Genomic DNA, 23098 nt, shown 5'->3' with positions numbered 1-23098 from the left:
TGTGTATATTATCTCTTTATTTAATTATCTATTTTTTCATTCCAGAATGTTCACTCCATATATATTTGGATGTCGTCGCCAGCTCTTCCTTTAGCGTTGACATCGACTCCATAAACAATCCAGATGATCCTTTTGTTACTAACATCAAGAAGTTTGTCCAGTTTATTGTCTTCAATCCTCTCTTTCTGCTAATGCATATGTCATTGTTTATATAATCAGGGAAAAGAAAAAGAAAAAAACAAATAGTGAATGAATTTTCTTATTTCCGGTATGCACTTTTGCAATTCTTTTGAGCAAATTGGGAATAAGTCTTTTGTCAAGATCGTCTATGGATTAGGGCGAGTGCAAGGAATCAGCAGTATGTCAGTATTTCACTTTTCAACACTCTTAAAAATAAAGGTTCCAGGATGTTTTCGTAGTGATACCATAGAAGAACCATTTCAGGTTCCCCAAAGAACCTTTCAGTGAACAGTTCTTAAAATGACCTTTTTTTCTTAGCATTAAGAACATTGGTAAAGATTCTTTATGGAACCATAGAACCCAATAAAGAACCTTAATTTTAAGAGTATAGTCACTCTCTGTTGTTGTTTAGATCTGGTAGTGATGGTAATGCCGCTGTTTTTTTTTTTAATCAGGGTCGGGTAGATTTTCTCAAGCTCATGATCCAGAGTCAAATATCTGATGATCAAGCTAAGGACACACCACAAGTGACCAACCAGTAAAAGGTTTGAGAGACTGTACAGATTTTACAAATTCAAGTGCATGAACGTGTTTTCAAATATGCCGTTTTGTGAATTCGACAGGACTAACAGACCATGAGATTCTCTCCCAGTCCCTCACTTTCATCCTTGGAGGTTATGAGACTACAAGCACCACTCTCACTTTCTTCCTCTATAATCTTGCAACTAATCCAGACTGCCTGGAAAAGCTGGTTGGGGAGATTGACACAAACTTCCCTCCTGATGTGAGCGCACAGGATTCTGCTCTGTTCACAGGTTTTGTGTAAAGCAGGGTTTCCAAACTCTGTCCATTAAGGTCCACTTTCCTGCAGAGTTTTGCTCCGACACTAATCAAACTGAAGTAATTAATCAATGTTGGAGGTCAAATCTGCAGGAAAGTGGATCTTGGGGGCCAGAGTTCAGAACCCCTGGTGTAGAAAAACTATTTTAAGGCACTTTTAGATTTTGGAGTGCAGTTGTTTTACTTTGACATTTCTTTGTTTTTTTCAGTCTCCCATTACATACGATGCATTGATGAAAATGGATTACTTGGAAATGGCCATCAACGAATCAATGGGGTGACGATACCAAAAGACACTCCTACATATTGGAATTCCAGCATATGTTTTATGTCGTGACCTGCAGCTCTGGGATTCTCCTGATGAGTTCAGGCCAGAGAGGTGATGTGAACATTTTCTTTCACTGCCACAATTTTTCTCACATCAGTTTTTCTCACATAATAGCATGTGATTTATGCAGTTTACTGAACCACATGCCATATTTAAGCTAGAATTGCTTAACTGAAAGTCTCTAAAATGCAGGTTCAGCCCAGAGAGTAAATCAGTTTCATGCCTTTTGCACTCAGGCCTCAAAATTGCATTAATGATCATGAAACTTCTTATTGTGAAGCTTCTTCTGAACTTCACTGAGGTGACATGTAAAGAGACACAGGTTTTACCTATTTTAATTTTAATTTAATTATTTTACCACATAAAATGTGCCCGTGAGAGAAATACTTTCTGTAAAAATGGGCATTTTGCTGTTCATTGCGCCCATAATACTGAATCCAGTGTCTTGAATTTCAGTTGGAAATCAAGAATAAACAGGAAGAGATTGTTTGTTTTCTTGCCACTTACAGCCTCATTTGAGCGCCCATGCCCTGGAAAACCACTAGTATAAAACAACCTAAAACAACCTCAGCATTGGCAGTTATTTTGCCAAAATGGATACATTTAATTACACTAACCATGATCTATTCATATTGATGTTCTTTTTTAGATTTTAATATTTTAACAAAGACTAGCACACTATTTAAATTTACTGTTAAAAAATGAAATGAGTTTGATTAGATCTAATAGGACTCTCATCAAACGATTATTTATATCCACTAAATCAAATAAAATGATGAATATATATTTTGTAAGTTAATACACGTTTTAGCTGCTACTGCTTCCCTGAATGTTTTCAGCACTGAATGTGATGTAACCAGCTGTAATTACAATTTACATTAAAGCCTTCTTCCTCATTTCATCTTTACAAATGTTCTTGTCTTTCTAATACATGTGAGAAGTTGCACGTGCAACACTGGGTAAACTAGAATGTGTTTTGCGTTGTTGGCAAAATATTATATAGGGTCAAGACCTTTGTTGCAAGAACATGGTTTCATTTTTGAGAAATACGGAAATCCTTTCCCATTTCCTGCTGACTCATCTTCCAACAAACTGAATTTTTGGTTTGGAAATTTTTTAAACCATTGCCTGTTCTTAATCAAAACAATAAAGAATCCCATAAAATGACGAGGACAGGAAAAGAATATTGTTAAAGGTTTTGGTAAACCTATCCAGATGGCCAGGCAAGCCACATTTATAAAGTCCTTGTAGGATTTTGAAAACATTACATCAGTTTATTACACTCTATGGAATTCATGATTGTTACAAGTCAATTTATACCCTGATATACAGTATATATATATATATATATATATATACATATATATACACATATATACATTTATACCTATATATATCCTGCTAATTAGGCCTGTTATAACCTGTTCTAAGTTCATAAAAGGATACAATTATCAAGAGATTAAAGATTAAATGTCTGCATTCAATGATTGGAACACAAGTACAGTACTAAGTACAGAAAAGTTTATGAACATGAAGAAAGACATTTAAATGAAATTAATTATAAACTACATTGTAGATTCAAATTAATAAGTTATATTAGATGTTGGCCATTGACATTTTATTAATCAAAATTCTTAAATTCCTCAACATTTTAATGGTGTGCAATATTTTTTTCAGTTTTATATTGTGGTTATGAGCAACTGTCTGCAATGGTGAAGACATACATGCTAAGTGCACTGCTGCCATCTGTCGACCAGAGTTTACAGTAAACGGCAAGTAAACTGATGGTAAATATGTTTAATTGCTTGAAAGAACATCCAAATACAAAATAAGACAAAGCTTAATACAATTCCAAGAAGTCCAAATAGCAGCAAAACAATGAATAAATAAAAAAAGAAACATTAAAAAGAAAAAAATATATATATATGCTAATAAAATATCACAAATGGGTGTTAATCATTAGAAATACATTTTAAAGAACATTTTTTCATCATTAAATCTTTCTGGGGAAAAAAATAGTTTGGAAGAATTTTTGGGACTATTATCTGCATTTATGTATGAAATAATTGGCCAAATAACTATATTTATAAATAACTATGAGTAAAATACAATATTTATAGTTTTAAAATCAAAGTCAGGTATTACATATACAAAAATCAAGGTCAACAGATCTTTAAAAAAATGTGCATAAATAAATTAATGTTTCAATCAATTACTCAACATCTGCTTCACAAAAGGTGTACTCATTACATTCCAAATTAAATATGTAGGAACTCATAACATAGATACATATTGTTAATAATTTTAAACTGAACATTTTACCTTGGGAAGAAGTGAAAAAAAGAGAGAAATCTTGTTCTAATTCGAGACATTTTCTCTTTAGGAAAACTTTAGAAGTGTAAGTCTGTGTATAAAATGTTCTTAAAACCTTATTACTTACACATCTCCTTCATAAAATGAAGACGAGAAATTACAGACATTTTACTTTAACCAACTGAACCAAACAGCAGGGCTTAGATTTTAACGAAGACATAATTTCCGAGTAGATGCCTATTGTATTTTCCACACACACACACACAAAATCATCATAACTAAAGAAATTTCCTTGCCCGTGCATAATGTGTACAACGAGACACCTTTATTCATCCAGTCCTGAAAGAACACAGATTTCCTAGTAATGTGTAAATGAATCAGAACGTGTCCTTGCGAAAGTCCATCATCCGGGGTTTTCCTCTGCCTTGTTCTTTCTCTGTTTATAAACAGAGAGAGCGCAGAATGGTCGATGGGCCGTGACGTCACTTCTCGAACCACGTCACATTATTTTGACCTTTCTAAATGTTTTTCATATCGAATGAGAAGCACTACAGATCAAAACCCAGGTGTATTTAGTTACAATACGAGCAACCGCGCTTACAATAAACATCAAATCATCTTGTTTTTTTTATTGCCGCATGTAACGCACGTGTCGTCCGGTTCCAGGAACTGAAACAATATTAACCTTTAATATGCCAGAGGGCTTAGTGTGTAAGACCTCCGGCAATTGTCGAGAGAAAAACAAACATAACAGATAACAATTACGAAAAATATCAAGAATATCGCATTACGTCGCGCTAACTGTTTTAAAACGACTGAAGTGTACAAAAGTGATTAAAGAGCACCACGCTCCCGTTCAAAAAATCCATGACGTGTTTTCCACGCGCCATCTCCATGTTTTGACTACCACCACCAACAGCAACACAGTGAACCCGACCAACACATAGCCGTTGCGCTTGCAATCCCCTCTGTGTTTTTCAACAAAATGGCTGATTTTGGGGATGATACCGGAGCGAGAGCCCTGCTTGCCCTCAAATCTGCTCCTTGTAGTCCGGTGGCTATTTCTATCCCGCCCGTGTACACTTTCTCCTCCTCGACTTCGCCCGGGATCATATCATCCATGCCCCTCTCCCCTCCGTCGCAGGCCCTCGCTCGCCTGGAAGGCAGGGACTTCGAGTTCGTCATGCGCCAGAAGACGGTGACCGTGGGGCGGAATTCGTCGCATGGCTCCGTGGATGTCAACATGGGCCACTCGAGCTTCATATCCAGGAGACATTTGCAGATCACCTTCGAGGAGCCTCATTTCTACTTGCGCTGTCTCGGCAAGAACGGTGTGTTTGTCGACGGCGTTTTCCAGAGGAGAGGCGCACCTCCACTTCTCCTACCGAGGGAGTAAGTTACTAAAATGAGATCTGTTTCCTTAAATTAGCCAGATGGCAAGCACCCATTCACCTAGAGAGATAATGCACTCCACATACAAGAGATTAAATGAACGTGCTTAATGCAGTGCCTGCATAATCCAACTAAACTGCATGCAAGTGCAGACTCGAGAGCTGTCAGAAACTGACTTCAAGTTCATTTCAGTGTCTTTAATGTACAAATTGGAAGGTGGAAAATGAAACTTTAAATGGATTTTCCAGCTTCCAACTGTTTTGGGCCCTGCATAATCTTGACAGTGTAGTAAATCAACCAGTTAAAGGGACAGTTCACCCAAAATAATCATTTACCCACCCTCGTGTTGTTTTAAATTTATATGACTATTTTCGATACAATTGTCATTTTTTTAACCATACAATGAAAGTAAATGTAACCATATCCATTTGTGTTCCATTGAAGAAATGCAAGTTTGAAATACCTTGAGGGTGTGTAAACAATGACATTATTATTATTTTTTTATTTTTATGGGTCAAGTAACCATATACGGTGGATCTGGATTCAAAAAGGGTACTTCTTTATAGTATAAATGTACTGACCCTTAAGTGTTTGTTTTAAGGTTGGCGCTGAAGATGAGTTAAAATATAAACATGAAAAGTTAAACGTTTCACTTTACGACCACAGGAACGGTGTGCACGACAGAGACTGGATCCACCACATGATTTTTTGTGGGCAGATGTGAGATACAGGCTGACGCATATCAGTAGTAACCACTTTATAATCTTTAACAGACAAAGAACAGGGGGAAACCTAGTGATACTATAATGTAGTACTTTGAACAGCAACATTTGAGTAGTAACATGACAGGGCTTATTGTCGTCTTTGTTTTGATTGGTTTGAAGTGTAAACTATTACAGTTCTCGAAGCGCTTTTGATAAGTTTTCGGTGGTTGAGCTTTCAATTTTCAATTCACTTTTAAATTTGTATTTAAACTTGTACTTTCAACTTGACATTGGGTCATTACACAAACACAAGAGCTGTTACTTTTCCCATGATTTAGTTGTTCTGCTTACACTAAGCTTACTCTAAGTTAAAAGTTACGCAGCACGAATAGTTATTTATCTCTGTAACAATCACAAATCAGACTTCAGTTTGTGGTTGATGATCCTGCTGCATTAGATGTCTCTGATAAAGTGTGCCACAAGTAAACCTTTCACAGGATCTGTAATCAGTTAATCAGTATGAAAGCAGTTTTTAGCACTAAACACCGTAAACAGTAATGATTGAGAAGTGGATAAACTAGTTAACTAGATCAGACTGAAGGTCCCTACATTGCTTTGCTACTGTTAGGCTCGTTGTCTCTCTCAGATTTTATTAAAATCACTATTTGGCTTCTTCATTCTTATCAGAATTGCTTTTACTGTCTTGGTGTGCGCCATCTGTCTTATCAATGCGGTCTGTGGAGCTTGTTGTCATGGAGGTCAGAGCGGCTATTCCTGCAGACTGCTGTGAAAACACGGACAGACTGAACCTGTAATGGGTGCATGCCAAGCCAGCCATTCAAAACAACTGCAGTGTGTATGCTGTAGCATTAAAAGTGGCTTCCTGGTGCAGCACTTGTGTAAATACATCCAGGGGAGGCGGTGCACCAATTCATTATTCTCTCTGGCTACACTGTCGACAATTCAAAAACACAGAAAAAGGGGTGGAAGGGAAGGTTCATTTTTTTTTTTACTCCAAAGTTCACGTTTTGTTGGTCCCAAGCAAAAACATAGACTAACAATTATGTAATTAGATTTTTTGTGCAGATTTTTTGCCTTTTTTTTTTGTTTGTTTATTTTGTGTTCACAAGCAACCCACAAATTTTTAACGACAAAGTAAGTGTCTGATTATCAATCTGAAATGCCATCCAAACCTATCTTCAGTATAGCCACATATTGCAGCAAACCATCTCTTGTGGGTAAAATGCAAGTAAAAATCTGACAATACTGTAGTTTTTTTATATATATATTATTTAAAGTCAGTATTCTATGACCAGAAAATATTTATGCTCTACCGTTGAAAAGTTTGAGGTCAGTTAGATTTTTTTATTTGGGGGAAAGAAATTAACACTTCTATTCAAGTATGCATTAAATTGATTATAGTGATAGCAAAGACATGTATGATGTTACAAAAGATTTTGGTTTCAAATAAATGCTGTTATTTTGAACTTTTCAAAGCACAACTGTTTTCAACATTGATAATAATTATAAGAAATGTTTCTTGAGCAACAAATCATCATATTACAAAGATTTTTGAAGGATCATGTGACACTGAAGACGGGGGTAATGATCCTGAAAATTCAGCTTTGACATCACAGGAATAAATAAAAATGTTAATATATAAAAAAATAGAAACATGTTTTTTTTTTTAATTATAGTAATATTTCACAATATTGCTGTTTTTACTGTATTCAATCAAATAAATGCAGCTTTAATGAGCGTAGAAATGCTTCTTTCCCAAAAAATAATATTTTTTTGTGGAAACCACATATTTAAAAAATTCAATAGAACAGTATTTACAGTGTTGCCTTTTTTACCCGGTATTACTTTTTTTAATTACTATATATATATATATATATATAAAATCCCAAATTTGTGAACGATAGTTAAAAGCTGCTGCTAATTTATTGATTTGCCAGGTTTGCTGTACGAAAAGCACCACCTATGTATTTCACTTATCTTTAGGTTCACGTAAAATAATTTTTTATGCCTTAATGTGTCTTTGTCCTTCTCTATAGGTGCACATTTCGATTTCCCAGCACGGTGATAAAGATTCAGTTTACAGTGCTCTACCACAAGGAGACACAGAAGGAGGAGGATCCTGTATCTCCTGTGAGACCCCTTTACCCACAAATATCTCCGCTGAAAATCAGCATTCCTGAAAATGACTTCAGAAGTATGATGAGTCCCCTGCCTTCGCCGACTGGAACTATCAGGTATGACTTCGTCCGAACGGCCACACAGAGAAAAAAACGGTAGTTTAGGGTACAATTCTCACTGTTGTTAACTGGTTGCTTATTAGCTTGCATTTAAGATATTGGCTGTTGATTTAAGTCATCTCAAGTCACCTTTATTTATATAGCGCTTTTTACACTACAGATTTTATCAAAGTAGCTTTACAGTGATAAAAGTTCAGTGAAAGTTTAGTGATGGTTTATTTTTGTTGTAAATAGTTAATTTAGTTAATTTATTTATATATAGCCGCTCTGTAGAAAACAGTTATACCATCTTCCAGTTCAGTTCTCATATAATGGTGTCAATGCAGACAGATTAATAATATTGTTGAATAATAAATGTCCCCAACTAAGCAAGACAAAAGCCAAAGCAACAGTGGCAAGGAACCAAGGAAGTCCATCAGGTGACCGAATGGAGAGAAAACCTTTGGAAGAACCCAGGCTCAGTTGGGGGTCAACGAGCGAACCGTGTATGATTATGATTCATTACAGTTTAGAAGTTAGATTGGATCAGAACATTCACAATATTTATTCAGGTCCATCTGGTTGAAGATCACACCGGTATGAAGACGGGGTTTATTATGAACAAGCCCATATTAATGCCCTATTCTGCATGAACATATTCTACATCCCTTAATCCTACTCAATACCTAAAATTAAGAACTACCATACTAACTAGCAGTAATTGGGAGTTTCTTGAGGCAAAAGTTGTTGTAAATAACTAAATAATGTTGTAAATGTCGTTTGAAATGCAGGTCTTCTGCATAGAAATGAAAACATAGCAAAAATGTACAGCACCTAATGTATTTGGTGAAATACATATGCACAAATATGACATTTTAAAAAGACTACAGAAAAAAATAGGTTTTGCATATTCATATTATGTCAGTCAATATAATCAAAAGTCACATTTCATAATGTTTCCAGATTGCATTCCTGCATTTGAACTGAAGCATCAGAATTTGCATATAAAAGGAGATGCTTGATTTTGATTTTGAAGCTGCCTGCTTCTTTGTGTATCTAGTAGATACAATAGTGGTTGGAAAAGTCTGCCCCTGGCGGCCTCTCCGCTCTTCTGCACCACGTGTGGCTTTCAAAGCAAGCATGCTGTGTCCACATACCATATATGGCATGTGCCGAGCTTGGAGCTCCCTGATTGGTCGGTCGTAAAGTGTTGTGGTTTGGTGTTTTGAGCCACAGATAGTTTCCTTTTTTCCGAGGCCTCCAAACACCCCCCTCATCCCGCTCCTTGGCCTGCTCCTACACCTAACACAAACAGACACATGTTTTCTGTCCTTCCTGATTCCTCTTCCCTTACTGGGGGGAATATTTCCTCCTATTCAGCTCTACAAGCATTGGAACTGGTTATCCACGTCTGAGCTGCAGTTTCTACTGTAATATTTTTCTCTTGTAAGTTTCAGTCTGTGTGTAGTGATGGATTAGGGACATTTCCCAGATTGTCAGCCTGCTGCTCAAACAGCAGATGTGTGTAAAGCTTTGAATTACACACACATGGAGCTGTTTGAACAACTCCTTTGCACATTTTTTCTTTATGCTTCAGAATCATTTGAGATAGCACTTTACAATAAGGATCCATTTGTTAACCATTAGGTATTGAAACAACTTTTTTTACTGCGTTTATTACTCTGTTGATGTTATAAATATACTATTGTTTTTTTTAAATTACGTTTGTTTACAATACATTAATTATTGTTATTTTACTAAAAAATAAAATCTTTCTAATGAGAAATGAGAACATCCTATTAATATCATGTCATTTTAATGTAAAAGTTTACATTAAGTGACTTTACTGTCACTTCTTACTCCATTGATTGATTTATTGAATAATTTCTGAATAAATATATACATTTCTTTTTGTATTAATTTTTCTTTTTAAATCTTACTGACTTGAAACGGTAGTGTAGATGATAGAAATGAATAAGAACCTAGATAAACAAATGCGTAAAAAGTATTTTCTTCTTACAAAGAATATTGTCATCTTACATATTGCATTAAATAATTGAATAAATTGACTAATAAAATGAATAAACCTAAAAGTTGGCTAGAATTTGTGTTGAATCATTTTTTGATTGAGAAAAGATGTCTGTTAGTTTAGTGAGTAAATGATCAATTGGTTAAATAGTTGTCCTCTGTAAATCATTACTGTACACGACCCTTTGGAATCATGTGGGTAGCTTACCAACCTCATTGTGTTTATATTACAATGTGTTTTGAATTTTAGTACCACTAAAATTTACTTTTAATATAAATGCTTTGCGTAATGTTATGAAAAATGATGCAAAACATTTCAGTTAGTTCATCACAACAAACTTAGTAACTGGTCAGGTCTGTTTTGGACCGCAGGAAAAAAACAATGCTAAACTCAAATAATAATATGGTTGCCGATATTAATATATATTTTTAACTAATTAATTTATTTAATAATATATTAATCTTGACGTTAAATCTATTCAGTGATTGATTTTAAAGGTACACTGTAACTTTTGGCCCTCTAATGGCGCTTTTCCACTGCTGGTTCGGCGCAGCACGGTTCGGCTCGCTTCGCTTTTCCACTGCGTAGTATGGCTCAGTACGGTTCGGAGTGGCGCGGCACGGTTCGGCTTGCTTCGCTTTTCCACTGCTGGTACGGCTCAGTGCGGTTCGGCACGACGCAGTTCGGCTCGCTTCGCTTTTCCAATGCGTAGTTTGGCTCCGTATGGTTCGGCGTGGCACTGTTCGGCTCACTTCGCTTTTCCACTGCGTGGTACGGCTCAGTACGTTTCAGAGTGGCACGGCACGGTTCGGCTCGCTTCACTTTTCCACTGCTGGTACGGCTCAGTACAGTTCGGACGCGGCACGGTTCAGTTAGCTTTTCCACTGCGTGGCACGGTTCATTTTACCTCGCTTCGCTTTTCCACTGCTGGTACGACTCAGTACAGTTCGGTCGCGGCACGTTTCGGTTAGCTTTTCCACTGCGTGGCACGGTTCATTTCGGCTCGCTTCGCTTTTCCACTGTGTGGTACGGCTCAGTATGGTTTGGAGTGGCGTGGCACAGTTCGGCTCGCTTCACTTTTCCACTGCTGGTACGACACAACTCGGCTCGGCACGCCTTGGTTCGCTTTAGCTCTGTTTGCTTTTCCACTGCAGTTAGTACCGCTTCAAAGTGGGTGGGATTATAGTCTGACCGTTATAGTTTAACGTCTGCACTTCATCTACTGACCACGATTCAGCTATTTCTCTTTTAGAAGTTTTCTTTCATTCTTTTTCTCAAGTCAAGCAAGTAGTTTTAAAATACAATGCAAATACAATGACGCTGGTAGTGACGATTCTGTCTGACCAATCAGTGATCTGCAGTGTATTTACGTCACATTTTAGTATCGGTACGGTACGCTTGGAATCTCAACGGAGGTGGTACCATTTAAAGCGAGCCGTACCGTACTATGCAGTGGAAAAGCGCCACAAGTGAGCCGTACCGAACTGTACCATACCATGCAGGGGAAAAGTGCCATAAGCCAGTGGTTCTCATCCTTTTTTTTTTTGTCTGAGACCCCCCTTTTCCCAAGAAAATATTGTTGTGACCGCTCATCTATCTCTCACTCCCACACCATACACACGTCAAAGTAGCTGGAGCAACTTTTCTCTATTTATGTAAATGACGAGACACGCATGGGCGAGTGACGTATGTGCTCAATTTTCCGTGAAAATCATCCTGCCAGTCTAATTCTAATCGGCTTAACATAGGAAAAACAGGGTAAGACAAAAACACGCTTTGGAAAAAGGATTGATGTTTTGACTCAAAACATGTTTGATGTTTGACTTTAGAATGTTAATTTTGTACAAAAAAGTCGTACCAACTTTTGTGTCATAATCAAGTTTGGTTTTTGGTGATGTATCGCCATTTGATACTAAATGTAAAACCTGGGTTATTTTATTTTATCCCATTAGGATCCTTTGGGATTTTTCTAATTTAGGATATAAATCCAAATAGGAATCCTGTACACATTTCTTTAGATTTGTATTTTAGATTTTGTATTTTTTTTTTTTTACATATTCATAATCCATTTTTAGTACAGAAGTCTGTGTGGAAGAGGTGTTGGTTGTCTTTTGGCTTGTCATTAAGGTGTTTTTTTGTAATATGGTCTGGCTGTTGTGAAAATGCTGCCTCAGGACTGGACTTCAACCCAAAGCACCCCGCCCGCTGTGCCCTCACAGACACACACACACACGCACAATTGCCTTCGCCTTGCCGCTCAGAGAGACCTGTTTGTCTCTGCCCACACAACACAATGGAGCCTGCAGCACAACAGCCTTATCTGAGCACTCGGTTGTGCCCTGCTGTCAGAAAGCCAGCGATTAAAAAAAAATAACACAGCGGGTGAAGGAATGGTGGGGTGTGTCTGCGTTATGGGAGACTTACTGATATGTTGACAATTATCGCAAGCCTTAAAATAGCACAGCTCAGGATGTCTTTCTGTCAGTTTCAGCCTAAATGATACAGTTATTATGATCACAATTCGGAAACCCTGTGGCTAATGGCTCAGTAATTGTTTTGCTTGTTTATCTGAATGGTTTGTTTTTTAGGGCTTGGGGCCAACTACTGGCACATTGTTTTTCATGTCAGGTGCATAACAAGGGTTATAAAATGGATTATAATGTTGTGGGTTATTTTCAGCATGTAATCTGCTGTCAGTTACCACAGGCAGTCATGTTTAGAGTAACATGTAATTAATACATATGAAATGGAGCGGGAGGGTTGAAAACATAGACTGCAAAAAAAAAGATTGGTTGAAAAGTAGAAACTTTTATGCTCAGATTTTTGCACAAAAGTGACTTGAGCTGAAAAGTGTTCTAGATGGATGTGGTTCTTCTGGTTGTGTGTTACTACTTTATGCAAACTTCATTAAGCACTAATGAATAACTACGCGATATAATAGGACCATATTAGTCTATCAGGTGTGTTCTGAATAATTATTGCTCTAATTGGATATGTACTTTTTTTTTTGTTTTAGAGTGCATCCTCGTCACATCCCTTCATTGTCCCTTCTTGATACTTCTGCATATATTACCCATTGCCCAGTGAAAGTAACCAGGTTTACTTTTCAGCTGGTCATGACATAAGTTTACATAAGTATACATTTTTTTTATTTTGGTTGTGAAACTGCTATTTTAAAATAATACTTTTATTTAACAAGGATGCATTAAAAAACATTTTAGTAAGATAAAACGTTGTTTTAAATTGTAATAACATTTCACAATTTTACTGTTTTGCTGTATTTTTGATCAATTAAATGCACTAAAAATGGCTTATAAACATTTAAACTGGAATGGACTTTGTCACATTTTTTCCAGGGTTCTCAGGAGCAAAAGTCAGAGTTGGGTATACTTCCGTAGTGGTGAATGAAAACTACAACAAATATATATATATATATATATATTGCATTACCATTTGCTCCAATAGGAGGAAAAAAAATGATAGCGTTCGTAAGACTTGCCAAAGCAGGAAAAAAAATATAGAGAGATTGCTAACAGTGGTCTGAAGAGAGAAAGATGTCAAATCCTTCAGCTGTTGTGTTAGAAACACCTGCACATCAGCCTCAACAAGTTAATGTAAAACAAGGTATAGTGTAATAAATGTACATTACATTTAAAAATGTACAACTTTTCTAGATTTACTCTGTTATTAACTGTGGAAACGCTTCATCGGTCTGTGAAAAGGTTCTATACAATCTTAATCAGAAGAAGCATTCCTTAAATCTCTGAAACAGTCTTCTTGGCCTGTTTAATAAATGATGTCTTCGCCTGTTTAATAAATGATGTCTTCCTGTCTACCTAGCGTTCCCAATTCCTGCCCAGCGAGCCCTCGGGGCGCAGGTTCTTCGGGATACCGCTACGGCCGCAACATCACCTCAGATCTCCAGCTGGCTGCTGAGTTTGCTGCCAAGGCTGTGTCAGAACAGCGCACTGAAGCCACGGGAGGAGACAGTCCTAAGGTAAGAGCCTCCAACATCCCAATGCATGTCAAGCATAGTCAGTGTGTTTGTTCGCAATCGCAAGATTAATTGTCCACTCTTCCTTCAGGATGAGTCCAAACCTCCATACTCGTACGCCCAGCTGATAGTCCAGGCCATCTCGTCTGCACCGGACAGACAGCTAACACTAAGTGGCATCTACGCTCACATCACCAAGCATTATCCCTACTACAGGACGGCCGACAAGGGCTGGCAGGTCAGTTTATCTGCCAAAATTGTTTTCTGTCTGTCTGTCTGTCATGTTTGTGTGCTAATTTGTAAACCCTTAATCTCATTTCTCTCCAGAACTCCATTAGACACAACCTGTCTCTCAACCGCTACTTTATTAAAGTGCCGCGTTCACAGGAAGAGCCAGGCAAGGGTTCGTTCTGGCGCGTGGACCCCTCATCAGAGGCCAAGTTGGTGGAGCAGGCCTTCAGAAAGCGTCGGCAGAGAGGGGTGTCCTGCTTCCGCACGCCCTTCGGCCCGCTGTCCTCCAGGTGAGATGTCTCAGACACCCGCTTTCAACCCAGCACGCCCTCCGCTGACCCCCTTATGACACTCGCACTGTCTGATGTAATAGAAGCCTGCTTAGCCTCTTCTGTTTCCCTCTTTCTTCCCTATCTGTCCGTTTCTTCACTGGGCAGAACAAAGTAAGTCTGTTTGAATTTGATCCCTTTCATTCGCAGCATCAGTTAGACCCAACTTTGTTTTCTCTGTTTTTACACACTCTGTAAAAGCTTGCATTAGACTTGGGTCCAAAATGTAACAAGTAACATTTCACCAGAAGACTGGCTGATGTCAGATGTCATTAAAGCGATAGTTCACCCAAAAAATAAAATTCAGTAATTAAATACTTCACCTAATGTAATTCCAAACACATAAGGCTTAATTTCATCTTCGGAAAACAAATGAAGATCTTTTTGGTGAAATTTGAGAGCTCTGCCTTTCTGTCCTTTAACAGAAATATAAAGAGATCATAAAACAAATCCATATTAATTGAGCGGTTTAGTCCAAAATTTTCTGAAGGGACTCGATCACTCTCTATGATGAACATATTAAAATTAGGCTTTTATTCACATGTAAATATTGATCAGCAAATCTAAAAAGAAGATCAACCGAATCTGCTTGATGCACGAGAACAAACGTCTTGCTGAAGATCAAACCTGCCGCGTAACACGAGATATATAATGTATATATAATGTCTTTACTGTCACTTTTGATATATCGCATTATGTAGTTATTGTTGTTTAACATTTCAAATTGTAGAGATTACTGTTAATAGATTATGATGGAACATGAATGAACAATTAGGTATTTAAATAAAATAAATTAAAAATAAAAATGTACTAATAATTGTATAAATTGTTGTTCATACTGAAGTATAATATTAAGTACAATACTAAGTGTTGCGATTGCAAAAAATTATTTTGTGGTAGTGAGAGCCTCATTCAAAATCAAGTTTCAAATTGATTCATAGTTTTGATTCATTTCTTAAAGATGAAGTGTCTCTTTCCTGCGCCCCTATTGGCACCAAATGAAATAATGTTCCCAGACATGCTCCCATCCAGTATTACGTTGGCCGTTATTTGCTAGTGTTGCTTCAAACTCACACTGCTCACACAAACAGAGCAGTGCTAAATGTGGGCAAAATAGTTTTGATTTAATTTTAAAAAATACTTCCCTGAGCGGTACAAGACTTGGCTACTTTTCCTAAGTTTGCCTCCTGAACACACAGTTTTTTTGACTCAATTCTACAATGTTAAGTGGGTGAAAAACAAAACTCCTTCATCTTGTATTTGGGTCAAAAATGGGCACCCATAGAAATGAATAGGAAAAACTGTAATTTAGATAATTCTAAAATAAGCCAAAATAAGACACCAGGAGACAGCAAAGTCACTTCATCTTTAGGTTTTAGCTCTAAGAACTTATTGGAATGATATTTTAATATAGTTAAAAAAATTATAAATAAATCATAAAAATAAGCATCATTTACATAGAAAATATGGTACTTTTTGAAGTAAATAAATCCAAAAATACCCCCAAAATAAAATAAAAAAAACCACCACAAATGGATAGACAAAACTTTATCGAAGACAGTGATATAACACTTATAATAAATAAAAAATAAGATCACACCTGAGTGCTCTGTGCCCACATTTGTCCACAATTACAGGATTAAGGGCTAAAAAGTGAATACGGTTTGACGGCTACTGCTTCACACTGTTTACACACATTTCTTAAAGTTGTCTCAGTCTGCATGATTTAAGAAAGTAGTTTAACTTTAAAAAAAATTATATTCAATTCATCCGCCTTTTGGCGGGTGAAGCAAAAAGTTACTTTTGGACCCTGCATGGCCTGTAACATCTGAACATGTATGCGTTGCATTCACAGTGTGTATAAGAATTAAGGCCCATTCACACCAAGAACTATAACTAACTATATTAGCATCCACCAAAGCAAAATACAATAACATTCGGTTTATTCTAAGTGTGCACTGCAGTTTTGTCGTCCGCTCAAGCATTTTAAAATTAGTATGGATTTCTGTTGGCTGTCAATCTAAAAAATCGTTCTTAAAATGATTGCAATGACTTTGTTATCGTAGCTATCGTCTTTGGTGTGGACGGCCCTATACTGTATGCTCTACGTCTGTGTGCATGACTGACAGATCGTTGTGTTGGTTTCAGGAGTGCTCCCGCGTCTCCCACCCACTCTGGCCTCCTCTCTCCACACTCGAGCGGCCTCCAGACCCCCGACTGTCTGTCACGGGAAGGATCCCCAGTGTCACATGAGCATGACTTTGGCTCCAAGCTTGCGTCTGTGCCCGAGTACCGATACTCCCAGAGTGCACCAGGTGACCGTGCTTATTTTCATAGCACAGCAGTGCTGACTGCCAGTGTTTGGATACAAACAATACTAACTTGCCTAATTTTTTTTAGCAGTATGATATTAGCTCAGCTGTGGTAAAAATAGTGTAGCTTTTCCTGTAAACAACAAAATGTAATTTTTGAGCAGAAGTTCAATTACAGTTTGCATAAATAATAATAACTTGTATTGTAGCTGACTACCATTTCTATCTCTGCAGTCTTGGCAAGCTTCAGATTCAGAGTCGATTCTGCAGTCCTAAATGTATTTTCTCTGGTGATTCCTCTTGTCTCTCAGGCTCTCCAGTGAGCGCCCATCCTGTAATCATGGCCGTACCATCTCAGTCCTCAGCCGCCATCCCCAAGCCTGTGACTTACATGCCGGCCTCCATCATTAGCTCCTCCCAGGCCTCTGGTCAGGCCATCCATGTGGTGCAGCAGGCGCCAGCTGTCACCATGGTCCGTGTAGTGACCACCTCCACCAGCTCCCCCAATGGCTACATCCTGGCTAACACCACCTCAAGCTCAGGAGAGGGACCTGGAGATCAAAGAGGTTAAACAACCCATTTCTTATTGTTTTGGGCAAAATCTGTTGGAATGCCTCTGTGTGAATAGGCCTTAACTGTCTCTCTGTTAATCTTCTGTGTATGCAGTGGATGAGATGCCTATGGTTGGCAGTAGAGTTATTCAGGCTGTAGGGAGTCACATAAGCTCAGCCAATAGGGGGCAGCAGAGCTACACTGTTGTCCAGCAGAGCGCCATTCACCACCTTCCTGTGCAGACCATTTCTCAGAATGGCAAACATGCTCTTCCTATCAGCAGTGTACCAACCAGTGCTTACGGTATGTGTGCGTAGTGTGTGTCCATTCATTGTTCTGAATCTGGTCTTGTGCTTTACTGATATGATTTGCCGATTATCTGCATGATATTTTTCTAACTTGTTTTAAAATAAATGGTTAATGACAAAGTTAATTATTAATTAATTAATTAATTAATTAAAATGCATAATGCAATTCATACATGTAATGCTTTAAATAGAACTTTCTATTAAGCTTGTTTTAATTACATAATTCAAATTATTATTTTTTTATGGGAGCAGAATATAACTCTTATCTATATAACTTCTTATATTCTTTAAAAAACTGCATATATATATATATATATATATATAATTTCTAAAAAGTCTATAAAGTCTAGGGTTTACATTTATTGTTTAAACAAAAAAATAATTGAAATATAATAAACATTAACTAAAATAAAATGAAATAGAAAAAAAACTTTATATATATATATATATATATATATAATAAAACCTTCAGCTAGTAACTAACTAAACTAAAAAATATCCTAAAATGTTAACTAATATAAAAATGAAAACAGAAAAGATAAAAATAATTATCAAATTCAAAATATTGACAAAATATTTGTATATAATATATAAGTGGTATTAAAATAATACTGTCACCAAATCCAGTCATGTGGTGTGACCAACATGCAGGAAGAAAAAAAAAATAAAACAAGAAATTATTGCAGACCCTCATTACTGTGTGCCAAGGTCAGTAAGTCTCTTAAAGGAGTCGTTAACTTAAAAAAAAAACTTTTGCTGATATTTGCCCCCATGTCATCCAAGATGTCCATGTCTTTCTTTCTTCAATCGAAAAAAAATTAAGGTTTTTGATGAAAACATTCCAGGATTTTCTCCATATAATGGACTTCACTGGGAACCAAACGGTTCAAGGTCCAAAAGACAGTTTCAGTGCAAACTGTTGAAAGGGCTTTAAACGATTCCAGACGATGAATGAACTTCTGTGATGCGCGTTAAGACCCTTATTCATCATCTGGAATCTTATAAAGCCCTTTGAACAGTGTGTAGTTTGCACTGAAACTATCTTTTGGACCTTGAACCATTTGGTTACCATTGAAGTCCATTATATGGAGAAAAATCCTGGAAAGTTTTCATCAAAAACCTTAATTTCTTTTCGACTGAAGAAAGAAAGACATGGACATCTTGGATGGCATGGGAGTGAGTAAATTATCAGCAAATTTTTTTTTAAAAAGTGAACTCCTTTAAAACATAAATATTTGGTTAATTGTATAATTGTGTTATTTACTTTACTCACCAAGTAGATAGCCATGCTTCTGAAATGGTTAACAGACATTAAACAATAAAAAATACTAATTGTGAACTACAAATGTTTTTTTGGTTTTTTTTTGCGTTTAACTTGATGGTTATTAAACATTTGAATACAAATAGTCCACGTCTAGGAACTTGGCACGTTTTAAACGGCTTTATTTTAAACCCTATTGCCTGTCTTTGACTTGTAACCTATTCTCTGTGTTGTCGTCTCTGTCCCCTCAGCCCTTACCAATCCTCTTCAGATCTTGGCTGCCCAGGCTTCTACATCCCCACCGGTCCTGGTCAACAGGCCCTCCAGCATGGAAACCAACGAGTCCAGCATCAACGAGCCCGAGCTCAAACGGCCCAAAATGGACGAGGACAGTGTCGCTCCAGTCCCTCAGCCTGTTATTGTTGCAATGAACCAAGAGGCCAGTGAATGAATAAGTGAGTGATCGAGTGAGCCAATGACGGATCATTAAACCACATCTCACAATATCGTCAAACATATTGAGGGAAACGTGTTTGGTTTTCTTTAAAACGAGAACTTAAAAGTTTTGTAAACGCCCGACACGGGTAACTGATCGAATGTCTTTGTAAGAAGAGGTTTAAGCGTCTTTGTATCATGGGGGTTAATTCATTGAGCTACATCTGGCAGCATTAAAATTCAATGCTCACAGTTTTAAATTTGTAGGGGTTTTTAATCTTGTAAGAAGTATGAAGAGAGGTACATGTGCTTAAAGACACCAGCTAGGCATGTGCGCCCAGGTAGTTCCTCACAAGGTACATCTGAGAGAGAGAGAGAGAGAGTTCTTCTTTTCGGGATGGGGTGGGACCAATACCTATGCAGCTATTACAGTCTGAGACCACGAGTCTCTCTGAATTGAAACAGTATATAAAAAGGGTCACAGGAACTGCAGTTACCTGTGTGGCCTGTGTGAGGATTTATTTATCTCTGTTAAAAAAAGACTATCTTTAATGAAATAATATGTTAATACTCATAGAAATGAACAGATAGGATAGAGGCCTTTTCTAGCTGGAGTTCTTTAACCTACATTATTATTCTGGGGAGGATTCTTACCTTGCTTGCTTACTACAAAGAGACATTTCTAGAAAAATGCTTATTTCTTAATTGGTCTGTGTTTAGCGGAAAAATTAAAAAGAACTCAATGAATGTAAGTAGCGTTTGTTTATTTGTTCGTGGCACCCACTTTTGACCTGAACTATATATTAGACCATTAGAATGTGTTTGTAGATATGTTCTGTTATAAAAACTAAGTTCATCGCAGTCGTATTGGCCAATCCCCATAAAGAAATCCGGATTGCATCGATGGATGAATGCAAGCACATGATACCAAATGCTTTTCCAGACCCAGGAATGTAACTGTTGCCGAGGCTGTTTCTTCACTCACTTTCTGTGATCACTTAATAATCACAGAAGCCACTAAATGAATGTCGAGTATTTTTTCTGAGAGTTCAAGAAACCTATTTTTTTGGAGTATACACAAAGTCAGCCTTTAATGAGACTTTCTAGTTTTACTAAGAGAAGAGTAAATATATATTGTTGAAGTTATTCCAATGTGCTTTCAAGACAATCACTAACAGGATTCAATTCAGAAACCGCTTTGTATGTTGCAAATTATACACACCACAAATGTGCAGTGAAGTACCCTAGTGTACTTGAAGTGAGCCACTGTTTGTATGCTAACGTAGTCACACGGCCGTACAGTGTACCTTTTGCAGTAGAAACCGAAACTTCAACAGACCAAATACATATCCTCATTATTAGTGCCTTAGTGCTCCACTTCTTTCAGGACTCACTAAAAATCAGTGTGATGTACTACTTAAAGACAACTTCATCAAACTTGCCTACTAATAAGTTAATTCGCAGGTTTGAATGAATGAACACATCTTGCAAGAAAAAATGAACAACGCAGCATCCTGCCTATGTAACAATGGAGGGATTGTAGAGCCCTAGAAGAACAGATGAGAGGGTGACTATTTGTGTTGTGACTGGAAGGGACTGAGCAATATGGTAAATGAAAGAGGAATCTGTCAGTAAAAAGGTCTTTTGGAGGTTTTAAAAGCATCAAACGAACATTTGGATTCCAACAATGCAGATATCAATGTAAAAAAAAATATAGAGATTGGATCTAGTTGATTAGATGTCACCCTTCGTTTCATGTCGTCACAATGTGGGCTATAATAAACAAAATTAATGAGAGAACCACTATTCCATTTGAAGTATATGTTTATTTGACACAAAAGAATATGTTCTTCATGACTGACCTCCTGTATGCTTTTATTTCTTTCTTATTCCGTTGGAATAACCAATGGAATGGTGAAACAAACATTGTCATTGTTAACACAATCAACGTACAGAATTAGCTGTCACTGCCTAAATGTTTTTCATGAAACAATTAACAATATGCCACAGTGTCTGTACACGTATATAACCATGGAGCATTTTTATCACAACAATATTCTGATTTTTTTAATTATTATTCCTTTTTGTGCTTGTTTTGTTCTGTTCATTGCTATTTGCATATGCAAGTGTTTATACACTAAACATTTCTAATTTAAACTTTCCTTTCTTTTTTCAAAGAAGATATAATCTGTTTCCACTGTACACAAAACACCCCTTAAATCCCCTTGCTATGAGATCATGCCATACATCTGTGAATGTCCACTGGTTTGTCTTTTAATGTGTATTTAACTACACAATGTATATGAGGGCTTTTCTTCTGTCCATGCAGTTTATGCAATGGTGTACCTGGAATTAATAAAAAATACTTCACTGGCTAATCTTTTAAATGAATCTGTGATCATGACATCTTGTGTCTCGATTCCATGGATGAAGGTTTAAGCCTTGCAATATATCTTTGCCCCTGCCTTTGTTTCTTTTATTATTCAAGGAACTTATTTTTATCTTTCCTTCTTTATTATATGCTGGGTACTTTGCTTGTTTCTGTTTCCACAATTTACTTTCCCGTTTATAGGGCCCGAACACCGATGGTGTGAGGACCCTTTTGGAATTGCTCTGTTTATTATTATTTATTTATTTTTTTGTAACCCTGTCAACTCTGTCCTGTCTTGGTCTGAGCAGAAGTTTTGAAAATCCAGTTAACCGCAAACTATTAAAAAAATATGAGCTACAAAGTTTCAGCTGCAGCCTGCTTGTGCATGCAATGGTGATCTCTGGCTCTGATTTATAAATATGTTTTTTAAAAGCAGTAGGTATGAATTTTATTGCTTACCATTAACTAATTACAGCTTTGATCATTCAGGAAGTTTGTATGAGAGTGCAAATTTTTTAAAAAAAAAGAAAAGAAAAAGGTTTCTGGTGTATCAGATCTTGTTTTTAAAATATTTAAATGAATGTTACTGAATGATTGAACAGTGTCTTGTAATGTAATTTTTCATTGGACACTGGCTTTATTCATTTAGTCAGACCTCGTGGATTTTATTTTTACACATAAAATTGTAATTCCTTTTAACTCTAATAACAATATGTTTTACTGTTTGAAGTATTGTGCATTGACACCGCAATGATTTTCTCGGCTAGGATTATGTTGTGTTTTATGTTTTGTTTGTTCTTATTTTTATATAGTGTAGTTCGCCCTTTAAATGTTGAGTATATGCCTAGTATATTTCCATTTGTTGTTGTAGAGAAGGTGGTAGGTAAATTTTTTTTTTCTTTTTTACATTACTGTAAAACATTCATGTAACAGTTATTAGTACCATGTACAATCATTGGGGACTTGATACATGCATTAATTCTATTAAAGAACATTTCAAAATGAACTTTTCGCCTTCTTTGCATTAGCTAAGTTTATTTACAGTTTGATCGTGCATTTAATACGTATTCTAAATGTATGGATGTGGTTTGGTATATGAAGCAAATTTGTATTTTACCAGGTGGTACAAAATTATCGGTTGTCGTATCTTGTCGGCGTTTAAATAATGTAACAAACCTTTAATCTAGCGGAAATATAAGTATACTATTTATTTGTATGTGTATGCTGCTTGGAGTTGGTGTGTTTGTGTTTAAAATGACAATGCCTGTTTATTACTTGAAGA

General features: G+C 36.7%; 1 protein-coding gene and 1 long non-coding RNA gene across 2 annotated transcripts; both read left to right on the top strand.

Moving 5' to 3' along the window:
* The first annotated feature begins 417 nt into the window (after positions 1-417).
* On the top strand, positions 418-2199 carry LOC120489337 (uncharacterized). Its single transcript, XR_016155163.1, has 3 exons — positions 418-725; positions 804-964; positions 1230-2199. It is a non-coding gene; the product is annotated as an uncharacterized LOC120489337 (long non-coding RNA).
* Positions 2200-3730: 1531 nt separating this feature from the next.
* Positions 3731-22822, top strand: foxk1 (forkhead box K1). Its single transcript, XM_039686069.2, has 9 exons — positions 3731-5053; positions 7815-8012; positions 13864-14020; positions 14109-14255; positions 14345-14538; positions 16726-16892; positions 17201-17455; positions 17556-17744; positions 19262-22822. Exons 1-9 carry the CDS (start codon positions 4647-4649, stop codon positions 19459-19461), a joined length of 1914 nt encoding a protein of 637 aa, XP_039542003.2. The 5' UTR covers positions 3731-4646; the 3' UTR covers positions 19462-22822.
* Positions 22823-23098: the final 276 nt, after the last annotated feature.

The sequence above is a fragment of the Pimephales promelas genome, chromosome 3 (assembly GCF_988280905.1).
Source record: "Pimephales promelas chromosome 3, fPimPro1.hap1.1, whole genome shotgun sequence".
Classification (NCBI taxonomy): domain Eukaryota; kingdom Metazoa; phylum Chordata; class Actinopteri; order Cypriniformes; family Leuciscidae; genus Pimephales; species Pimephales promelas.
This window is presented reverse-complemented; position numbering and strand designations above follow the sequence as displayed.